Raw genomic sequence first — 21971 nt, forward strand, 5'->3', positions numbered from 1 at the left:
TTTCATTTACTCTCGTCTCTTGAGGAGTCCTTCTGGTAGAACCCAACTAGATAAACCAGAGGGCATGAGAGCCTATCAATGGGTAAGACTCCCACAACACAGAGCAAGGTAGAGGTGGGTTAGGAGGAGCAAACCAAAGATCTCTGCCATCCATAGGAATCCAGGATTGAAATGAGATTAGTTCCTTGATATGCATTGTGAATGATATTCCAAAGATAATGACTTCCTTCAACTATCCTGAAACTGTTAAGCAATCCTTTTCACTCAGCCCTAAGGTGTTCTCCCTAAGTGTGATGACCAACTGGGACCTTTTTGTTGAACTCACTTTTTGGTGCTTCCAAGAGTGTGGAAATTAGAGTGTTTTGGTCATATGACTACAGTGTGCTCAGCATACTTAAAAATGGCAGAGGCAGGTAAACCTGGGGTCTGGTAAGTTGCAGCATAGGATGATGGCCCAGAGCTCTGACTCTGTCTTCAGAATCATAGATTAAAGGGTTATTTGATATATAGGTCTTGCAATTACTTGTAGGTTCTGAAGACAGAATCAGAGTTGCCTGATTTTACATTCTGTCTTTGCTTCTTACAACCTCGATGGCCCTGAAAAAGTTCATCAACTTCTCTAATTCCAAATGCTTGTCTAATCAACTTAAATAGCCCTTGCTGTTCAAGAGCTTGCTGAACATCTTCACTTAGCCCCTAGCCACCTAGGGATTCTTGAGGATGCTGGTATTTTCCTTCCAGTTTGCCATGTACAGCTGATCGACTTTTCAGGGTTATGGGTTTGTGTAGTTTTGGGGGAGGAAAGGGCGGAGTTGTCCCTCAAGGAATAGAATCTAGAAGCTCTCAATCCCTTGTCTTCGGGGAACAAGGAAGAAGTAGGTCCAATAGTCTCTCCTTGATGCACCCACTGTAAACTTCTCTGGAACAAGATCACCAAGGATATTGCTCTTGCAGCCTGAAGAGAGTTATTTTGACCTGCTGCCATGCATAAGGTTTGATCTGGCCTTTTGGCATTGCAGGAACACTACCTCACTTTCCATGGATGAATAATTTACTTCATTAATTAAAAGAAAAATCCTTACACCAGATAGCCTACGTTCTAGGAGCTGATACAAATGGAATGAAATAATTTTTACTTTTTGGTTCTCTTTGATAGGGGCCTACAACTATTCACCAGGGCGAGAAGTTTCTATAGAAGACATGCTCGCATTTTCAGAATTATCCTGCTGACCCTACTATGTTCGGGTAAGGTGCTGAGAATTCAGGCAAGCAAGAGGTACGGTTGTACCATTTTAGGAATATGGCGTTGTTTAAGACAATTATTAGTTAGAAAGCAGTTTTGTCCACAAACAGATTAAAGGGTTATTTGATGTGTAGGTCTTATAATTACTTGTAGATAAACCTTAAATTATTGAGTTGTACTGCCAATGATAAATAAAATGTGAGAATAAGCCATTTTTCAAGATATGCTATTTGATAAGTCTCTCAGAGAAACTGGGCTTATCTCTTTTTTAGTGTCTTTTAAAAATTTATTTATTTATGCATACAAGAAATGGAGTACAGGCCAGAGGTGTGGGGGGGGGGGTGAGGGGATTCACCAGAGACAGAGTGGGGAGCAGAACAAGCAGCTAAACTGAAATACACTATTGAGGAGAGCAGTGGGTGAGTCAGGAGAGGTCTGCTGTGCCATGTGAGTCACCTCCCTGGCCAGCCAGGTGATTGAACTTGTGCTGCAGAGGCTGCTGATAGCTTCACAGTGCTGTGCTTAACCCCTTGCGCCACCAGGGAAGTGCCTCTTTTTTAGTGTCTTGATTCAATATGGGGCATAGTTCTTGTCTCTCTGTTGAGAAGCCTATAAGATATTATTTACTGACTTAGTAGTGACATCAATTATATAAAGTATTTATTAAAGCCAGCAAATCTCTATTTAAAATATACTGTCAGTAAGGAGCAAAGAATATGCACTGGAGCAAAGAAAGTTTGTTCAATAAATGGTGCTGGGAAAACTGGATCGCCACATGCAAAAGAGTGAAGCTTGACTACTACCTCACACCATGCACAAAACCAACTCAAAATGGATTAAAGAACTAGACATAAGACCTGAAACCATAAAATACATAGAAGGAAATATAGGAGAAATACTACATGACATGCACCTCAAAGACATCTTTACAGACACATCACCCAAAGCAATGATAGTGAAGGCAAAGCTAAACAGCTGGGACTACATCAAATTAAAGAGATTCTGCACAGCAAAAGAGACAATAACAAAAACAAAGAGAAACCCCACCGACTGGGAGAACATTTTTGCACACAACACTAATGATAAAGGACTGATCACAAAAATCTGCAAAGAGCTGATGAGACTCAACAACAACAAAGAAAATAATCCAGTGAAAAAATGGGCAGAAGAGCTAAAAAGAAACTTCTCCAAAGAGGAAATACAAATGGCCAACAGGCATATGAAAAAATGTTCAACATCACTTGTAATCAGGGAATTGCAAATCAAAACTACAATGAGGGCCTCCCTGGTGGCGCAGTGGTTGAGCGCTGGGTTGTGAAGCTGCCCGCAGCCTCTGCAGCGCTGGTTCGATCCCTGGCTGCTCCCCAGCCACCGGAGGAGGGTCCCACATGGCGCGCAGACCTCTCCTGCCGCCCGCTGCTCCCCTCAGCAGTGTACTTTGGTCCTTCTGCCTGCTCTGCTCCCTGCTCTGTCTCTAGTGAATTCTCTCACCCTCCTGCGCTTCTGACTGTGCCCCAGTGCTTGTATAAATAAATAAATAAATAAATAAATAAATCTTTAAAAAAAAAAAACTACAATGAGATACCATCTTACACCAGTGAGAATAGCACATATTAAAAAAACTAGCAACAACAAATGTTGGCAAGGATGTAGAGAAAAATGAACTCTCCTGCATTGCTGGTGGGAGTGCAAACTGGTCCAACCACTATGGAGAGCTGTGTGGAGATTCCTCAACCTATTAAAGATAGAGCTTCCATATGATCCAGCAATTCCACTCCTAGGTATTTACCCAAAGGACACAGAAACATTAATTCCAAAGAGCACCTGCACCCCTATGTTTATAGCAGCACTGTTTACAATAGCTAAGCTTTGGAAACAACCCAAATGCCCAAAAATAGATGACTGGATCAAGAAGATGTGGTCCATATACACCATGGAATATTACTCAGCATTCAAAAAAGATAAACACATGCAATTTGCAGCAACATGGATGGCGCTGGAAGGGATCATGCTCAGCAAAATAAGCCAGAAAGAGAAAGAAAAATACTGGATGGTCTCACTCAAAGCAGGAATCTAGAAAACCTAAATAAGGGACCAGGAAAAAGAATAACTATAAGAAAGAAAAAATCAAAATCAACAACTATGAACCAGAGACACACTATGGGGGGTGGGCGGGGAAAGGAGGGATGGGGTCAAAATAAGGGGGTTGCATGTATGGGGAATATAAAAATAAAATTTAAAAAAGGATTTATTTTATTTTTTATTTTATTTTTTAAAGATTTATTTTTATTTATACAAGTGCTGGGGTACAGGCCAGATGTGCGGGAGGGTGAGAGGATTCACCAGAGACGAGCGGGGAACAGAACAGGCAGACTGAGGAAACACACTGCTGAGGGGAACAGCAGGCGAGACAGGAGAGGTCTGCAGCGCCATGTGGGATTCTTGCCGGCTGGCTGGGATTGAACCTGCGCTGCAGAGGCTGCAGACAGCTTCACAGTGCTGTGCTCAGCTGCCTGCACCACCAGGGAGGCCCTATTTTATTTATTTATACATACAAGGACTGGGGTGTAGGCCAGAGGTGTGGGGGGGGGATGGGAGGATTCACCAGAGACAAAGCGGGGAACAGAACAGGCAGATCTACTGAAATACACTGCTGAGGGAAGCAGCGGGTGAGACAGGAGAGGTCTGCTGTGCCATATGTGGGTAGCTCCCTGGCTGGGGATCAAACTCATGCTGCAGTGGCTGGTGATAGTTTGATAGCACTGAGACTTTAACCCCCGTACCACCAGGGAGGCCTAGTCGTTCATTTTTAAATACAAGATAATCTTCCTTAGTGCTTCATTTACCCCTATGGATCTCTGCCTTGCTGATCCTTACTCAGTACTATCTTTTTTTTTTTTTTTTTTTTTTTTTTTAAAGCTTATGCCGCCTACTTCCTGATAGCTTGCATCTTGAATTTCCAAAGGGCACTGGCTTTGTTCGTCCTCACCTGTTTGGTGCTCTTGGTCTTGGCTCACCGCTTTCTGAAAAGGTTCTTGGGTAAAAAATTAACAGGATGTCTGAAGCCCTTGAAAAACCCCTGTGTGATGCTTTGGATGAAAAGGTAAGATAGCTTTGGATGATATGATGAGTAAGATTAAGAACCTTGATATTCCTGGTTCTACAACTTGTCTCCGAACACAGTCTCTGTACCTTTTTCTTCTCTGATAGTTCTTGAGCTCTCTCTGGGGCCATCACCTACACTTTTCAAAATCGAGGCTCAGAGAGCAAGGAGCAATGGATGTCAGAACAGTGAGCCACGTGCCTCAACATTCTGGAGGGCAGGAGAGGTTCTGTTTGAGGCAAGAGTTTTAGTCCATTTATTGTCAGTGCTCATGTCAGACATAGGGGCGATCATCCTCCTTTTCAATGAAGTAATCAAGACAAAGAGGCCTGAGGCTACATTAAACCATCAAATGGTTTGGTGGTCTCATGTGTCTTCCTTAGTTCCCTGACACTCTTCACTTTTTCTCTCGCCCTCCAGACTCCGTGCACATTGGTGTCTTTTGCAATTCCGTAGAGTTTAAGAAGCAAGCTAACTTTTCAGTGGCTATTGAACTGCATTCTACAGCAAGTCATCTAACTCACTAGAGCAATCACATGCCCTTTGATCACAGGCCTCTTGATTTTTTTCTTTCATTTAGCCTGCCCATCTGCTTCCATCTTCTCCAGGCCAGTGTCCACTGCCCTTGATGTTAGTGTAATTTCATGGCAATTAAATCTGATACCGCTTCAGTGTAATTTCCATCATAGGGATCACTGCGGAAGGCCCACCACCTCTCAAGTTGGCTTTGTACCTTCTTGCATCCAACATTACAGGGACAGTAATATTTCTCTTCTCTGAGGGACTGAGATGACTGTAGACACCATATTCTTCCCCTATGTCCAATAACCACAGGAAGGAGAGGAATGTTCTGGAAGCCCCCAGCAATGGAGCCTCAGATGTCACAGGCCTTGCTGCTAATGTGGCAGCCAACTTGATAGCCTTTTTGGCAGTGCTGGTATTCATCAATGCTTACAGATTCTTTTATAAAGTTCTTCTTTTCTGTCTGTTCTCCAATGGATGCAGAGAAAATAGGTCTTAAGGATATTTACAACATCACCAATTTGAAGACACACACAAGATTACAACCTAAATTTTGGATCATTTGGTGTATTTGCCACTGAGGGATGCTTCTTCATTAGCAAGATGGATTCTGGAAGCCATGAGTTCTGCAGTTACCTGAACTCATGTAGAAAATGAGTTCACAGTGAGAATGGTTCTAAAATTCACCCCTAACTTGTATTGCTTTGTGTTATTTCCAAGGCATTTCAATGGACAATATGTTCTTTTTGTTTTTTGGGGTTTTTTTTGCTGTGTGATCACCCTTCTAATTCTTCCCCTTGGAACTGAAATGACTCCAACATTCAGACATGTGGAAACCTGTCTGTGTATGCATCAAGGATGTTTGGTAAATCAAGGGGCCATAAGTAGTTGATTTGTGGCTATGTCTTTACTTTTGATCTTGCAGTGGTTGTAAACCACTGTTCATGGCTTCCATGAACAGAGATCGTGGGAAACGAATGCATATTTTTCATCTTTTTAAAGTATTTTGGTCATTCATTAGGACAATCTTATATCACATCTTACTGATATGGAAACATGAGGAAAAGGATGTAGTTTGTGTCTTCACATTGGTTCTTTCAATTTTATCTGCAAGTGAAACAGTTAGGGGAGAGAGGTGGAAACTACCAGATGAATGATTCTCAAGAGATGTCTCTGTGTCTAATCTACAATGAACTATTAAGTTATTTCATTATCCTTAGGGTGAACGCCTATTTTTCAGAGGTAAAGTTAATTATGTATTCATTCACTGAATAACATGATCTTGGCGTTCCCCTTACAGGGTGTTCATAGGACTCGCGTTGGTTGGCCTTATCCTGTGGCTGGCTCTCGACACAGCCAAACGGCCAGAGCAGCTGATCTCCTTTGCAGGAATCTGCATGTTTGTCTTCATCCTCTTTGCCTGCTCCAAACACCACAGTGCAGTGAGTTTTGGATATATAGGCTGGGCATTATAACACCTAACCGAGCGCCATGTACTACTAATTGCAAAGCACATGTGTTGAGTATTGATTACAAAAGTACAGAACCAAGACCTTAACACTCTCTAAATTTGCCTCTTTGACAAATTTGCTCCTAAGAGAAGTTTTAACGTTCTCAGAGGCCCTAGACCATTTGTTTTCAAACTGTAGGTTGTGAGCCATTAGTGACTTTTGATATCAATTTTGTGGATCTAGACCAGTGTAAAAAAAATAAGGAAAGGAACAACAACAAAATAGAATACAATAGAGAATTAGTTTGCATTGAACACTGTAATATAAAGTATTGGTTTATGACTTTGATTTGTATGTGTGTATGCATAAATGTATGGATGAGTATTATCTAACCTGTAGATACAGTTTTAAGAGCCGTAAGGATAGATATGGCTTTTCACATATTACTGCCTTATTTCTCCCACTCCCCTATACCATCTTACCTCAGATTTACTATTACATCCTAGGTTGATTCCACCCAGAGTACATGAACCCATTTTTAAAAATCTACCCAGGTAATAGGCAAATAGAGTTTATAGTTTACATTGGAATAATGGTCTTATTGGTTCCAGGTGTCCTGGAGGGCAGTATTTTGGGGCCTGGGCCTTCAGTTTGTCTTTGGGATCCTGGTCATTAGAACTGATCCTGGATTTATTGCATTTCAATGGCTGGGAGATCAAATTCAGGTATGAGAAATTGAATAGGAGGGCTCTACTCTTTTAGAACCCTAGACCAAGGAGATCTGGGGGAAACATGATGAGATTGGACTATGTCTTCTTATTGGTGGTAGTGGGAGACCTGGTGGTAAAGCAGAGTGTATACTGGGGTACAACTAATCATATGGATAAGGAGAACTGAACTGCTGATTCTTGCTCATCGAATAAGCGGCTCAATGGAACAGTCTGCCCCAGGCTGTCAAAGATCAGCAAACCTTAGTTGCAGCAGTAGGTCCTAATCATGTGTGAGTTCGAGCCCATCTTCCTGTGTATCCTTCCTGTTTTCACTCTAGTTTTCTCTCTCTTTTTCTTCTCTCCTTTAGATTTTCCTGAACTACACCCTGGCTGGCTCCAGTTTTGTCTTTGGAAATACGCTGGTCAAGGAAGCCTTTGCTTTTCAGGTCATGTCTGTTTTGGGGGCAGGGGTTACGGTCATTGTTGGAGGAGGCATGCAACAGAGGATGATGATGCCATCTTGACATTGGCATGAAATAGGAATTGGAGAGGAGGGCTCAGAAAACATCTGATGGTGTTATGCACATGATAGATTTGTAATATATTTTTAAATTATTCCTAAACTAGTTTATGTTTAAATATCCACTGAGGATCTACACAGCTTGATCATCTTGAAATGTTGAGAGTTTAAGTAGAGGCCCAAAATATAATACACTACGACCCTGTCATTCTCATTACAGTCCTTGCCCATCATCATTTTCTTTGGCTGCGTGATGTCCATTCTCTACTATCTTGGCCTTGTGCAGTGGGTGGTTCAGAAGGTGAGTCATACTTCCACACCAGTTAGGAGATGTATCTTCATCCTGTGATCTGTCAAGAGGCATGAAGATGGCATATATTTTGAACAACACTCTTATATGGGATTTAGAGTGTTAGAACCAGTGTGAAAAGGGAAACTCTTTTGAGCATACCTGATATCAGATGGTCATGTTTAAGTCCTAAGGGACTTGTTCTGGAAACTAGGAATCCTGAGTTCTGGTCCAGGCTCTGTTTAAAATTAGCTTTGTGGCCCTCCCCAGTGGCACAGCATTTGAACGCTGGGTTGCAAAGCTGCCTGCAGCCTCTGCAGCGCCGGTTCGATCCCTGGCCGCCAAGCGAGGGTCCCACATGGAGCGCAGACCTCTCCTGCCGCCCACTGCTCCCCTCAGCAGTGTACTTCGTCAGTCTGCCTGTTCTGCTCTCCGCTCTGGCTCTGGTGAATTCTCTCACCCTCCTGTGCTTCTGACTGTATCCAGTGCTTGTATAGATAAATAAATATATCTTTAAAAAAAAATAAAATTAGCTTTGTGACCTTGGGTTTGTCACTATTTTTCTGTCTACCACTAAAGTAGAGAAGGAGGTGCTTTCTTATACTCTCCAAGATTTCTGTTACTGTTAATGGCTTAGGTATTTTTATCTCTTTAGGTGGCCTGGTTTTTGCAAATCACTCTGGGCACCACTGCCACAGAGACCCTGGCTGTGGCAGGAAACATCTTTGTGGGTATGGTAAGCACCTTGAGGCCTTCTGGTCTTTTCTCCAGGGAACAGAGAATGTGGCAGAAAACAGGTTAAGAAAGGCATGTGTAATTTTTGAAAAGTCAAGAAATGAAGATGGTATGGGCAGGTACTCATTTCATTACTTTCAGTTTTCATGCCTAATAATATTTACCTAAGCAATTTAATGTGGTTGTCCTTAGCCACAGATCCAACTCCTTATAGATTAATTGAGCGAAATGCCCTCTTCCAAATCTTATCCCACTTGATAAGGAGCTATGAAATGTAGTTGTTCTATATTCTGGGTTCTCTTGTGACTGTGGGTTTCAGGGGTCACTAAGGAGGCTGAGCTTGCCTTGATAAGGGGTGACACCAAGTCTCTTCTGCATTATACTTGCTTGAGGCTTCTGTTTACATGGATTAAGTGCTTAATATGTGCTGTTGACTTCTCAGTTATTAGGGACCATGACTTGTTAAAACTGGCAAAGAACTAATATTGAGGTTCTTTCTCTCCCAACATGATTAACTCATTAACTAGTTCTAAAATACTGATTAATTAGTTCTAAAATATTCTAAGAATATTTTTGCATATTGAAACCATAGCACACTACATTCTGCTGAAATTATCCATAATCAGCTTAGTTTCCGGTGTTAAACTGAAAGTTCCTAAGGATAGGAACTTTACCCTATTCATATTAATATCCTTATCATCTAGTACAGCACAAGGCACACAGTGTTCCCTTATTAAATTATAAATAACATTATCTTAGGTCAATGCTAGACATAGTTTTCATAGTTGGTTCTTCATAACTTCATAACATTTTCACAAACATTTCTGTTGATTTTCATCAGCATTGGGCTTCAGTCACCTCTGCAATTCATTTATGAGTGCTATTAAAGTAACTAGTATATACTCAGTAAGTACCATTTATTCCATAAGTTCATTCATTAACTATAAGGTCTACATATTGGAAACATACAAAAGAATGTCTTTTCTTTTATAGCATTTAAAAATTTTAATAGTTGAGAAAAACTTGTATGAAAACAGAGGAGGACAATGCCAACCAGAAATATTAGGTGCCAGAGAGAGAGAGAGGCAGACAGTGGGCAGGTCCAAGAGCAAAGCCCAAGCTGGAAGGGCACTCATGTGGGAGGGGTATGTCCTGGGGCTCCATGGAGCCCATTTGGAATGGGAGTCACACCCTCTTGAATCTGACTCACTTCTCCTTGTTCATAGACAGAGGCGCCTCTGCTCATTCGTCCATACCTTGCAGACATGACGCTTTCAGAAATCCACGCAGTGATGACTGGAGGCTTTGCCACCATTTCAGGCACTGTGCTAGGAGCATTCATATCCTTTGGGGTAGGCAACATCGGTTTGACCACTCTTGAGTAAAACTGAGTCTGGGTTATGCAGACACTGACCCAAAGACTGGTTTTGCAGGTTGATGCGTCATCCTTGATTTCTGCCTCTGTGATGGCTGCCCCTTCTGCTCTTGCTTTGTCAAAGCTGGTGTATCCAGAAGTGGAGGAGTCCAAGTTCAAGAATAAGGAGGGGGTAAAATTGCCCCCTGGGTGAGTCTAATGACATATATTTGGGATGGTAGTAGTAAGATCAGGTATAGCAAAGTGATGCTATGGTGGCTGAGGCTCAAGTCTCCTGTGGAAGGACTGTGATTACATATCCCCTCTTGCCTGTGTCTACCTCTAGCTAAGAATGTTGAGTTTCTTATTTCATTTACCCCGCCCATATGTCTCCATCTTCAGCAGGCCAGTTACCTCTATCCTTAATGTTTGTGTAATTTCATGGCAATTAAATCTGATACCGCTTCAGTGTAATTTCCACCATAAGGATACTTCAGAAGGCCCGCCACCTCTCAAGTTGGCTTTGTACCTTCTTGCATCCAACATTACAGGGACAGTAATATTTCTCTTCTCTGAGGGACTGAGATGACTGTAGACATCATATTCTTCCCCTATGCCCAATAACCACAGGAAGGAGAGGAATGTTCTGGAAGCCGCCAGCAATGGAGCCTCAGATGCCATAGGCCTTGCTGCTAATGTGGCAGCCAACTTGATAGCCTTTTTGGCAGTACTGGCCTTCATCAATGCTGCGCTCTCCTGGCTAGGGGAAATGGTAGACATACAGGGACTCACTTTTCAGGTAAATGATTATAATCGTTGGGCTGTTCTTGGGTATGGTTAAGTTCTCCTTGAATTCCTGACCCATCCTGAGCTAAGAGGGAGTATGGAAGGAAAAAGGGTGGAGGAGACTGAGTCAAGGCTCTAGAGGAGGTGCTTGGCTCTTGACCTGTGTTGTTTTTTCTTTTCCTTTCTTTCACCAAGGTCATCTGCTCTTATATCCTAAGACCCATGGTTTTCATGATGGGTGTAGACTGGTCAGACTGTCCAATGGTAGCTGAAATGGTGGGGATCAAGTTTTTCACAAATGAGTTTGTGGCCTATGAGCAACTGTCTAAATACAAGAACAAACGTCTCTCTGGAGTGGAAGAATGGGACGGGAATGAAAAACAGTGGATTTCTGTAAGTGACATTCCAGAAAAGCAAAAAAGTCTGAGGATAGATAAAAAGTATTACAGAGACATTTATTTCATACCCACAGATCCATTTCCAGTGTCCCAGGCCTAACCACAAAGCAAGCATAACTGTGTGCTTAGCTCCAGAGCCTAGGTTGTCCTCGTTCCCTGCCTCCACCCCTGCCCCCACTGCAGAATACACACATTCTGACCCAACTCCTCTCTATGATGTAATGCTGAATTTTTACAGTTACCAAGACACTATTTAGGATAGTCTGAGATCCCCTTCTTCATCTATTAAGTTGCTATAAATTGATCTCCTTTATTCTCTCCCTCTGTCTCTCTTCCTTCTTAGTCATTCTCATTTCTATGCCTTCTCCTTATTCATAGGCTTCAACAAAGGGCAGAGAAGCCCAGGGTGGTTTCCTTATCATTATCTTTGTTGTAACCCAAGGAGTTGTTATTTTCTGAACATCCTTCCCATATTCGTTAAGGTGTATGGACAGAATTGTTTTTTTTAATTTTTTAATTTTTATATAATTATTAAATCATTTTAAAATTGGTAGTTTTAAGTACTCTGCATTATTTGACAGCATGTATTGAACTGAGTTATTTTTACTTACTTATTTTTCTTTTCCCTAGGTTAGAGCTGAAATCATTACAACATTTGCACTCTGTGGATTTGCCAATCTTAGCTCCATAGGAATCACACTGGGAGGCTTGAGTGAGTTCATTTTCTCAGCTCCCCATTATGTCAGCCAGGTCCCAGCTTCTGACATGGGCATTCCTGGTGTTTCAGTACAAGCTGAGGCCAGACAGAGAAGTTGATTAACACAGGCCATCTCAGGAGCAGTTAATACGAAGTCCAATTACCAGGCTAAGCATGGAACCCAATTTCTACTTCACTTACTTTCATTTCAATTGAAGGTCCAAAAGAATTTGCTAGTCCGAATCTGCTAGTCATTCTCCCTACCCCTGCCCTCAAGGACTGCTACACTTCTTCATATTATTTCCCCTAATCATCATACGATTCAGCAATATCTTCAGTTATCTAAATGAGCCTCTGCAGCACTTATTTTTCCCACACCTGGTGACTTGCAGCTTTTAATGCAATATTTCACATCACTACCTCTCTGCTTTATGTATTCGTTGCTTTTGGTCAGTGTGATCATAAGAATTTCCAAAGAATTTTATTTTTAATTTCCCTGTGAGAAAGAATATATTATAATGAAGTGGTTTTTATTTTGCCATTAAGTGGGCATAATGAGATATAGGCAAATATTTTTTATTTAATACTGAGGGTACTTTCTCAAATTAGGCTGCTCACTAGTTGTCACAGAAGTAGGAGTTGCACAAGGAATTAAAAGACACAAGTAGGGGGACAGGCATCAAGTGACTAACGCGTACGCTTAAGCCTTCTTATCCCTCTGACTGAAGATAGTCCATCTAAGGGTCACTTGCATGTGGAAGATAGAGAAACAAAACAAAGGGTCAGATAAAACCAGACCAAGAACAAACCCTAGAAATCTGACTGTAGAATTGAGGCTACCAGAGTGGGAGGGAGAGAGGGAAGAGCAGAATGGGGAGAGACACTGTGCTATGGTAGGGGGCTGTGTGGTGGGTGTGGTTGGTAACAAATATTTGAAGGGTGTGATTATATACTCTATTCATCATATAGCATTGTAAACCAATGATGTCTTAATTTAAGAAAAAAGAAAAGAAAATTAAAAAAAAATCCAACTAATTCTGATCTAGGCTTAAGAGTGAAGAACTCAGCAGGGAATGACCAGGCATTTGTATGTCTGGAGCAAATCAGAGCTTTGCTTGATCCATAATTATCTATGAGAATGTTCAGAGAGTCACTGAAGTTGGGGTCAGAACATAATTCTTGACCTGACGAATGTCTGACAGAGTGACACCCTCTCCCCGACCCAATGAAACGCTTCATAGGATAACATGGGCCAGTCTCTGGTGACTGCTTTTAAGATGCTATTCATCTGCTTGTTTTCCCTTGAGCAATTTTATAAATAGGGGCTCAGGGGATATGCCTGTTGCCAGATCGAGAAGAGATCAAAATGTTTTGTTTTGTTTTCTGCAGCGTCAATGGTACCCCACAGGAAGAGTGACCTGTCCAAGGTTGTGGTCAGTGCCCTGCTGACAGGGGCTTGTGTGTCCCTTATCAGCTCCTGTGTGGCAGGTAAGTGCCTCAGCTCAGTGTTTTGGGCCAATGGCACTCTCCTAAGTTCTGACAGTATTTCTCTCAGAATACTGATTTAACCATCTATAACACAGATGCATAGAAAAGGCACCTAATTTATTGTTTTCTCAATTCACACCCAATGCATTAATGAATTTATGTAAAATCCTTGCTACGTATTTCTGTCTTTTTTATCCAGGAATCCTCTATGTCCCTAGAGGAGCAGAAACTGACTGTATCTCCTTCTTGAATACAACTTTCACCAACAGAACCTATGAGAGCTACATATGCTGCAAAGAACTCTTTGAAAGGTAAGTGAACACCAGGATCCCTGTTTTCTCCTTTATGCCCTATTCTCCATTCAGGAGCCTTCTGGGAGTGAGTAGAAATGAAGTCTTGAGGGTAATCATGTGGATGCTAAATAAATTGTGTAAGAATGGAGATGGCTATTTATGGTGGTTATATCTGTGTTCTTCTTTCTTATTAGATGTATCCAGAGTAATTAGCTATCATATGGACAAGTGACAGATTATCCTTATTTTGATGGGGTATGAAGAAGTGAAGGGTTGGAGAAGAAATTATTATAAACTTAAAATAGACTACAATAACTATATGGTGTTTTTTATATATACCTCAAGTTAGACACAAAACAAAAATCCATAGATTGAAAAGAGAAAGGGAAAGAAATCAAAGCATAATACTACAGTAAATTATCAAACCACCAAGGAAGAGAGCAAGAGGAAGAAGAAAACAAAGAAACTACACAATAGCCAGAAAAGAATTAACAGATGGCAGTAGTAAGTTCTATCAGTAATTACTTCAGGGTCTCCCTGGTGGCTCAGGCATTACAGTCTCAGCACTATGAAACTATCACCAGCCACTCTGGCATGAGTTCGAACCCTGGCCAGGAAGATAACCCACATGGTGCAGCAGACCTCTCCTCCTGTCTTGGCTCGCTGCTCCTCTCAGCAGTGTATTTCAATAGCTCTGCCTGTTCTGCTCCCCACTCTGTGTTTGGTGAATCCTCTCACCACCCCACACCTCTGGCCTATGCCCCAGTTCTTGTATAAAAATAAATTATTTATTCAATAATTACTTTAAATGTAAATGGATTAAATTCTCCCATCACAAAACATAAAGCAACTGAATGAGTTTTTTTTTTAAAAAAAAAGACTGACTATATGCTGTTAATAAGAGATTTACTTTAGCTTTAAGAACACAGGGTCTGAAAGTGAAGCATGGGAAAACATATTTCATGGAAATGGAAACTAACACAAGCAAAAATAGTTATATTTACATCAGACAAAATATACTTTAAGTCAAAAACTTTTAACAACTGATAAGGTTATTGTATCATAAAGAGGTCAATTAATCAAGAGGTCACCATTGTTAATAATTATGCACCCAACATAGAGCACCTGAATACATTAATAATTATAAATACTAAATATTAATTTTTCTCTCAGATCTGAGAGGAAAAAAGACAGCAATATAATAATAGAATACTTTTTACTCTACATTAAACAATGGATAATGGATCTTTCAGCAGGGAGGTCAACAAGGAAACATTGGACTTAAACTGTATGTTGGATAAGGTGGCTCTAACAGACATATCGAACCATTCATCCAGCAGCAGCAGAATGCACATTCTTCTTGAGTGTACATGAAAATTATCTGACAGATCTTATATTAGACCACAAAACCGATTATTAATACAAACAAGAAGATTGAAATCATATTTAGTATGTTTTCTGACCACATACGTATAAAACTGAAGTAAAATATTTCATCTAATATCAGGAATAAGGCAAGGAAGTCTGACCACGTTTACTCAACATAGTACTGGAAGTCATAGGCATAGCAGTTAGGTATGAAAGAAATAAAAGGCACCCATATCAGAAAAGAAAAAATAAAATTGTCTCTGCAGATGACACGCTCTTATATATAGAAACCCTAAAGTCTCTACAAAAAAAGAACTGCATTTCTGTGCACTAAAAACAAACTTTTGGGAAAAGAAATTAACAATCCCATTTATAACATCATCAAAAAGAATAAAATAACTAGGAAAAATGTAACAACTGAATATCAATTTTTTAACTTAGTAGCTGATAACCTGAAGGTGAAAGATCTGAACGTTATTAATTACAAAACTTTTTGAGAGCAGCACTTGTGTACTCACCAAACAATTTGATATGTAAGGTGATGAATCTGTTAACATTCCTTCTTCTTCTGGTCCTTGGGAAGATGAAGAATTCAGTGTCATGCTCCTTAGTAAGTGCTGTGAATTCTACACCAGTGTTGTCTGGTGTTGATTCATTTCTTTAACATTCCTTAAGGGCTTTTTGTTGGCAAAGGTGTTCATGTACTCATATCCCTCCACTCTAGCTAACTCACCATGATCTTTAAACTTAGTATGAAATTTTCATTGTGTCTCTCTACAACATGCCAATAATTAGCCCACTTTGGGGAATCCTTTCACAATGTATAAGTATACCAAATCATCATGTTGTACAGTATAAATATATTACAATTTTGTCAGTCATACCTCAATAATTTTTTATGAAACAATAACTAAGTATATAAGCCTGAACTAATTCTCCATCTCAGCAGGAAGTAGCCTTAAAATATCTCATTTTTAAGACTAAATTAAATTCTCAGTCACATTACAAGGTGTAAATTTTGCCTCAGTGATGTTTGGAAAGAAAATTCCTAAAACTATGATTAAAAATGGGCCTAGAAGCAGACACATTGTATGGGGTTTCTTGCCGGTATTATTTGGGGCATGAATGTGAAAGTACACTTCATTCTCTTGTATTTATTTGCTTATTGCAATTGGATCCATTCATAGGTTTTTGATTTCTTTTTTGAATTGCTTGGTAGAACTTGTTGCACTGTTGTTTTTTTAATCTAATTATGTTATCTGTTTGGCTTTTCATTCCAGTACTTTTCTGAATGGCACCAACAACCCTTCTTTTTCTGGTCCCTGGGCAGATAAAGAATTTAGTGCCAACGCCTTAGACAACTGCTGTCACTTCTATAATAAGTCCTGCCCCTTGGTTGGTTCATTTTTTTAACACTCCTATTTGAGGACTCTTTGCTGGCAAAGGGGTTCATGTACTTAGAGTTCCCACTCTACTAATTCACCATGGTCTTTAACAGTGAGTGTGAAAATTTCACTGCGTCTTACTGCATACCAATAATGAAACTTAACTTAACTTGTCTTTCCATTCTTTGGTTGAACCAAACAAGAAATTCCTGATGTACTCTAAGCTTAGATTTGAAAGAATAAATATAACCATATCACAGTAAGATGCTCTTAGCTATCTTAAAATCGATGTGATGCAATGTGCCATAAATGTGATTTGTATGTAATGTGTACTGAGGTGAAAAAACTAAGAGAAATTTGTCACAGGGAGTCAAAGAAGGCTCAGTGTTGTGTGATTATTGTGTGAATATTCTATATATATGAAATATTCAGAACTGCTGTAACAGCAGGAAGCAAGACAGTCTTAACACCATCACCTGCAGGACAGTCTCAAGAACTGGAGGAACTAACAGGAGAAGTCGGAACTAAATGCAGCCTCAGCAAATGTGGACTTCTGGATGCAAGAGAAGCAACCAGACAAGCAAGAGACAAGTGCAGAAGTGGACTGGGCAGGTTGAGTGCTGGCACAGGTCAATCCTGGGAGGCGAGAACCTTGCACAATGGCTTTTGGGCTCTATCCTAGGGGTGGGGCAAACATGCTGAGGGCATCTGGGTGGGCTGGTGCCTGGATGCATGCACTAACACTTGTCTCCCAGCCCTGGTATAGAAATCCCAGGGCAAGAGAGGAGCGGAGCTTAAGGCAAGGAGTGGACCGGGGAAAGAGTGGCAAAGAGAATCAAGAGAAAAAGGTGTTGTGTAAGAGAGCTATGTTGGGGTTTGGGAGTAACTGTGTGGAGAGGCTGCCATGGGGATGAGGAAGGAAGAGAGGCAGGCTGGGTCACTAATGAATAGAACTTTTTTTTTTAAACACCAAGTCATAAAGTCTCTCTTGTGCATATTGTTCCACGGCCAGCAGTTTGTGCTTAGTCTGTGTAAATGTCTCTCTGGGCTATCACAACATATAGATCTACCTCTCTCATTGTATTTGATGTATATATTCTTTGCAAGGAGATGCCATAAATTATGTGCCTGTTTCCCTATTAATGGACATTTATATTGACTTACGTTTCACCAGTTTTTTTTAAAGGTCCAAGTTAAAGTTTGTGTTTTACTCCTACTTGTGACTCCTTTTTTTTTTTTTTAAAGATTTATTTATTTATTTATACAAGCACTGGGTACAGTCAGAAGCCCAGGAGGGTGAGAGAATTCACTAGAGCCAGAGGGAAGAGCAGAGCAGGCAGACTGACAAAATACACTGCTGAGGAGAGCAGCAGGCGGCAGGAGAAGTCTGCATGCCATGTAGGACCCTTGCCCCGTGGCCAGGGATCAAACCGGCACTGCAGAGGTTGCAGGCAGCTTCATAACCTAGAGCTCAACGGCTGCACCACTGGGGAGGCCCTTGTGACTCCTTAAATACCTAATATACTCTAGGTGAAACTCTTGGCTCAGCTATTAGTTGTCAAGCATTGAAAAGGCTATCTGTCACCTCTAGGGGTGTAACTGCCTTTTAAGACAGGAATAAAAAGACCAGGAGTCAGAAGATCTGAATTGAGAGTCCTGGGGGAGTCCTTTTCAAGCCTTGGGAAGTTCTGAATCTCTCTGAAACTTCATTTCTGCTTCTGCATAATGAAGGTGAGATAATCACAACTATCTTAAAAATTACTAGAAATTTTGAATCAGTATACACTGATTCTCCAAAGATATTCTTTTTCACGAATAGTTAAATCGAAGAGGACTTAAATGCAGAGTTTTTGCTTCTTTTCACCTGGACATTTGCTTGGCACTTATCACACTTCTGGCATTGCTTAAGTAGATTATATGTTTGTTTTTTCTTTCCCATTAAATTCATATAACCCTTTGAGGAAGGGACTGTTAGCTCAGTTTTCCAAAGTAGGGAAGATTGGCTTAGAGAGAGAATTGCTTCCTAGAGTCACCTGGTCAATGACAGGGCTGAGATTTGAGCCTGGGGTCTGACTCCCCAGGCGTTGCTTTTCATTACTATGTCTATTCCATTATATTCCAGCATGCCCTGCCTGCCTGCCTGCCTTTCTCCCTCTCTCCCTTCCTTTACCGTTTGCTCCAACCCAGTGCCTCAAAGCCCACCAGTTTAACACAAGTGATCTCATAAGCTTCTAAACCTATTTTTGAACTACTTTTTCCAGTCATGGCCTACTGTGTGACATTCTTTGTATTTTTGTTTTATTTTGTATTTGTCTTATTGTTGTCTTCTATTTCAGCAAGTAGGGAAATAGTTGTTTTAGAAGCTGGTGGTTACCTCGGAGAGAGAATTGTCTTTAATTAACAAGTTACTTTTATCAGCTCTTGAGTCATTGCTCATGACGGCAGAGACCAGGTCTGTTTTGTTACCAAAGTCAGCAGCTAGCATTGTGCCACACACAAAAATAGTGTTTAATATTTGTTGGATGAATAAAAAGAAGAAGCACCAAGGACATGGACCTGTATACCTGGGGCAAAATGAAGGTAGAAAAAGGTCTACTAAACTCCTTACTAGTGCCCCTTCTAGCATCCCTTCTGTCCAAGATGGGAGGGGTGTGCAGGGGGAGGCTGCCCAGGGCTGGGCAAGTCAAGTAAGTCCATCTACAGGCCAGGTTTAAAGTTCACTTCATGATGACCTGGAAACAATAAACCTACAACTGTTATTAAAAGTTGGAAGGAAGGAAGGGGGATGGGAGAGGGAGGGAGAGAAGAGGAGGGAAAGAAGGAAGGAAAAAGGAAGGAAAAAAGGCAGGAAGGAAGGGTACACTAAATGAAAAAACATACATACAGCACTTAAATTGCCTGCTACAAAGCAAGCTTTTAATCAATACTGTTATTATTAGTATGTAATAATACTATTACTTTTTACTGTTATATCAGGTGTGTGTGTGGATGCACACGCGCTGGGTGGGTGCAGTCACAGGTAGCAGGTAGAAAACAGGAAGGCAAAAGAAAAAAATTGATGCAAAATGATGCTGAGTAAGAGCTCTTTGTGAAGAGAAGGCCATTGAGAACGTTCAGAAGCAGAAAGGGGCAAAGGGACATTTACCTGAGGCTGCTTACCTTTCTGCAACCTCAACAATTTTGCCCTCAAGTCAGCAAAAAGTCGACCCTACATGTGGTCTGGTGCCAGTGGATTTTGAGGAATTCAAGGATTCAGGTAGAGGATTGTTGTCAACATTAAGCGTCCTAACTTTAATGCACTTGGAACATAGAGATTCTTAAGAAATGTTCCTTGGCTCCCTAACTTTCGTTTTCTTTTATTTCTCCCAACTTAAAGTTCAATATATTTTTAATAACTCTACTATGTATTTCTTATAATTCTCTGCAACTTCAGTGGCACCTGACTCCATGTCAGGTGCAGACTTCAAGTCTGTCAGGCACCAGACTCCAAGTCTGATTTGACTCCTGGAACCAGAGATAGGCCCAGAAGGGTGGGGCCGGGGCTGGGGTAGGTCCGCTGCAGTTGCTGAGGGTGGCCTAAGGTGTCCAGACAGAAGCCCCATGTGACATGTAAGGTACTACACCAGAAATCAGAACTGATGGAGCCAAACCTATTCTCAGATAATGGAGGTGATATACATTTGCAAACAGGAGAAACTAGGCTAGCAAATGGTTTCAACACAAAATTTGGACAATGATAAACAGCTCTCATCAGTGAAGTGTGATTTAGGAAATTAGAAACTACCTGTGGTATAAGTTATGTTTTTCATTAAATTGAATAACTTCTATCAGTCTTTATTTTCCTTTTCTGCAGTTCCTTTTTTTTTTTTTTAATTCAGCTCTTGCCTCAAGAAAGGTATAAGACATTTTGAAGGAACCAAATTCATTTTTCCACTGTCTCAAAGCTCATGTCTATCTGTCACACTCATCAGTACATACATTTACATTGACTATAAAAATCTTCCCCATATATTTTAAGCAGGAATCAAAACAGAATATTGAAGCCGTTTGTAACATATAGATCAGCAAATTCTTCGCTGGCATTATATTTTCACTTGTCAAGAGCTGTTGTTCACTCAAGGGAAGTAAATATGTCTGTGGCAATGAGTGCCTCATAAAGACAAATTGAAGAGAGCCCTCTTTGCCATGGTGACAGGCAAAGATTTGAATTATTTGTTAAATAAAGATGTTTATGATAAACAAACAAAGGATGATGTAGCAAATTTCCCAAAGAAAATATTATCCTGCGGATATTTGACATCTGAGAGTTCCTGAATTCATTGTTTCAGAAGCAAATCTATGATTCTGTGATGAGCAAGTTATCCTTCAGCTACATGGCTATAATTGTAGAACAAAAGCCACACCAATTTATTTGCTTACTGAATTTCAGAGACAAGTTGTTTTGACCATTATCATAAGTCATATTTTTTCCTTTTTTATTATTAAACTTTTATTTTCTTACATCGGTAAGTCATATTTTTATATAACGGCCAAATGGCTCCATAGCATAGCTGGATACTGCCTGGTTGGTGGCCACCGCTACTGTGAATCTGCTGCAGAGTCACTTGGCTGTTTAACTGTCCCCTGCTGCTGTGGACCACAGCACACAGCAACATGGAAGCACATGTGTCTGGCTCAGCATCAGAGTGTTGACTGAGTCCAGTGGTGCTTAACAAAGGGTTAGAAGGGGTGGGAGAAATGCTCAGACCAGTCAGATCAAATAACAATCACACACAAAACTTCACTTAATTACTATTTCAAATAACAGCTAACTAAGTGCCAGGCACTGGATATTACTTGACTTGAGTCCTTACAGAAGCCCTATGAGGTACCCTAGAGTTCTAAAGTCATCGCTGCAGTTATAAAGTCATTGCTGCCATCTGATCCCACAATTGAGGGGTCCCCACGTGTAGTACTATTTAGGAGGGGAAAATGAAGCACCCGAAAATTGGTCAAGGGGACTGCAGAGACTCTGATTTCCCAAGAAAGCACCTGGCGAGGCTGTGTAATACAGTTAGAGTGTGGGGGAATTTAGGTCTGGGGTTGGGGTAAACCTTAACCAATGAAAGGCAAGAGACCCAAAGAAGGCAGCTTTGCTAATACTTCCTCCCATGTGATGGGTGATTATGAGAGGCAGTCGTTTCACGTGGACTCTTGGAGATGCCTGGGAGCAGGGTTCACTTTTTCCTTATTTCACTTTCTCTTTCACACTTAATATAAAATCTTGTGCTTCACATTTTGTTTTTCTTGGTGCCCTGAACTAAAAACAAAAAACACTGGTGCTAGCAGTGGTCTTTAAGAACAGACTTTCAAGGGGGATTTTGGGGTTGAATAGTCCAGCTACGTGAACACGACAGCAAGTGTTTATCTGACGGTAAGTGAGATAATAGTAATCCCTGCTACACATGGCATGTATCACAATTACTAAAACTTTCATTTACAGTAAATTGGGATGAGGTACAAATGGAAGATAAGACATTAGGATACCAAGCTGATGTTGTACTTGGTTGGTATGGGAGAAACAATAATAAGTACTGGGGAACAGATTGGCTACTTTTCATAGTATTGGGAGGCTCGCAAAAAGAAAACA

At 40.7% G+C, this 21971-nt stretch overlaps 1 protein-coding gene across 1 annotated transcript; it reads left to right on the plus strand.

Annotated features, from left to right (window-relative positions):
- Positions 1–400: 400 nt before the first annotated feature.
- SLC28A2 (solute carrier family 28 member 2) lies at positions 401–16436 on the plus strand (the record flags this gene model as incomplete). Its single annotated transcript, XM_084240148.1, has 16 exons — positions 401–429; positions 1157–1245; positions 4163–4346; positions 6169–6310; positions 6931–7044; positions 7398–7475; positions 7770–7850; positions 8494–8574; positions 9800–9925; positions 10007–10137; positions 10558–10726; positions 10909–11106; positions 11742–11823; positions 13198–13296; positions 13496–13607; positions 16238–16436. 16 exons carry the CDS (start codon positions 401–403, stop codon positions 16368–16370), a joined length of 1848 nt encoding a protein of 615 aa, XP_084096274.1. The 3' UTR covers positions 16371–16436.
- Positions 16437–21971: the final 5535 nt, after the last annotated feature.

The sequence above is a fragment of the Talpa europaea genome (genome assembly GCF_964194135.1).
Source record: "Talpa europaea genome assembly, chromosome: 8".
In the NCBI taxonomy this organism is placed as follows: Eukaryota; Metazoa; Chordata; class Mammalia; order Eulipotyphla; family Talpidae; genus Talpa; species Talpa europaea.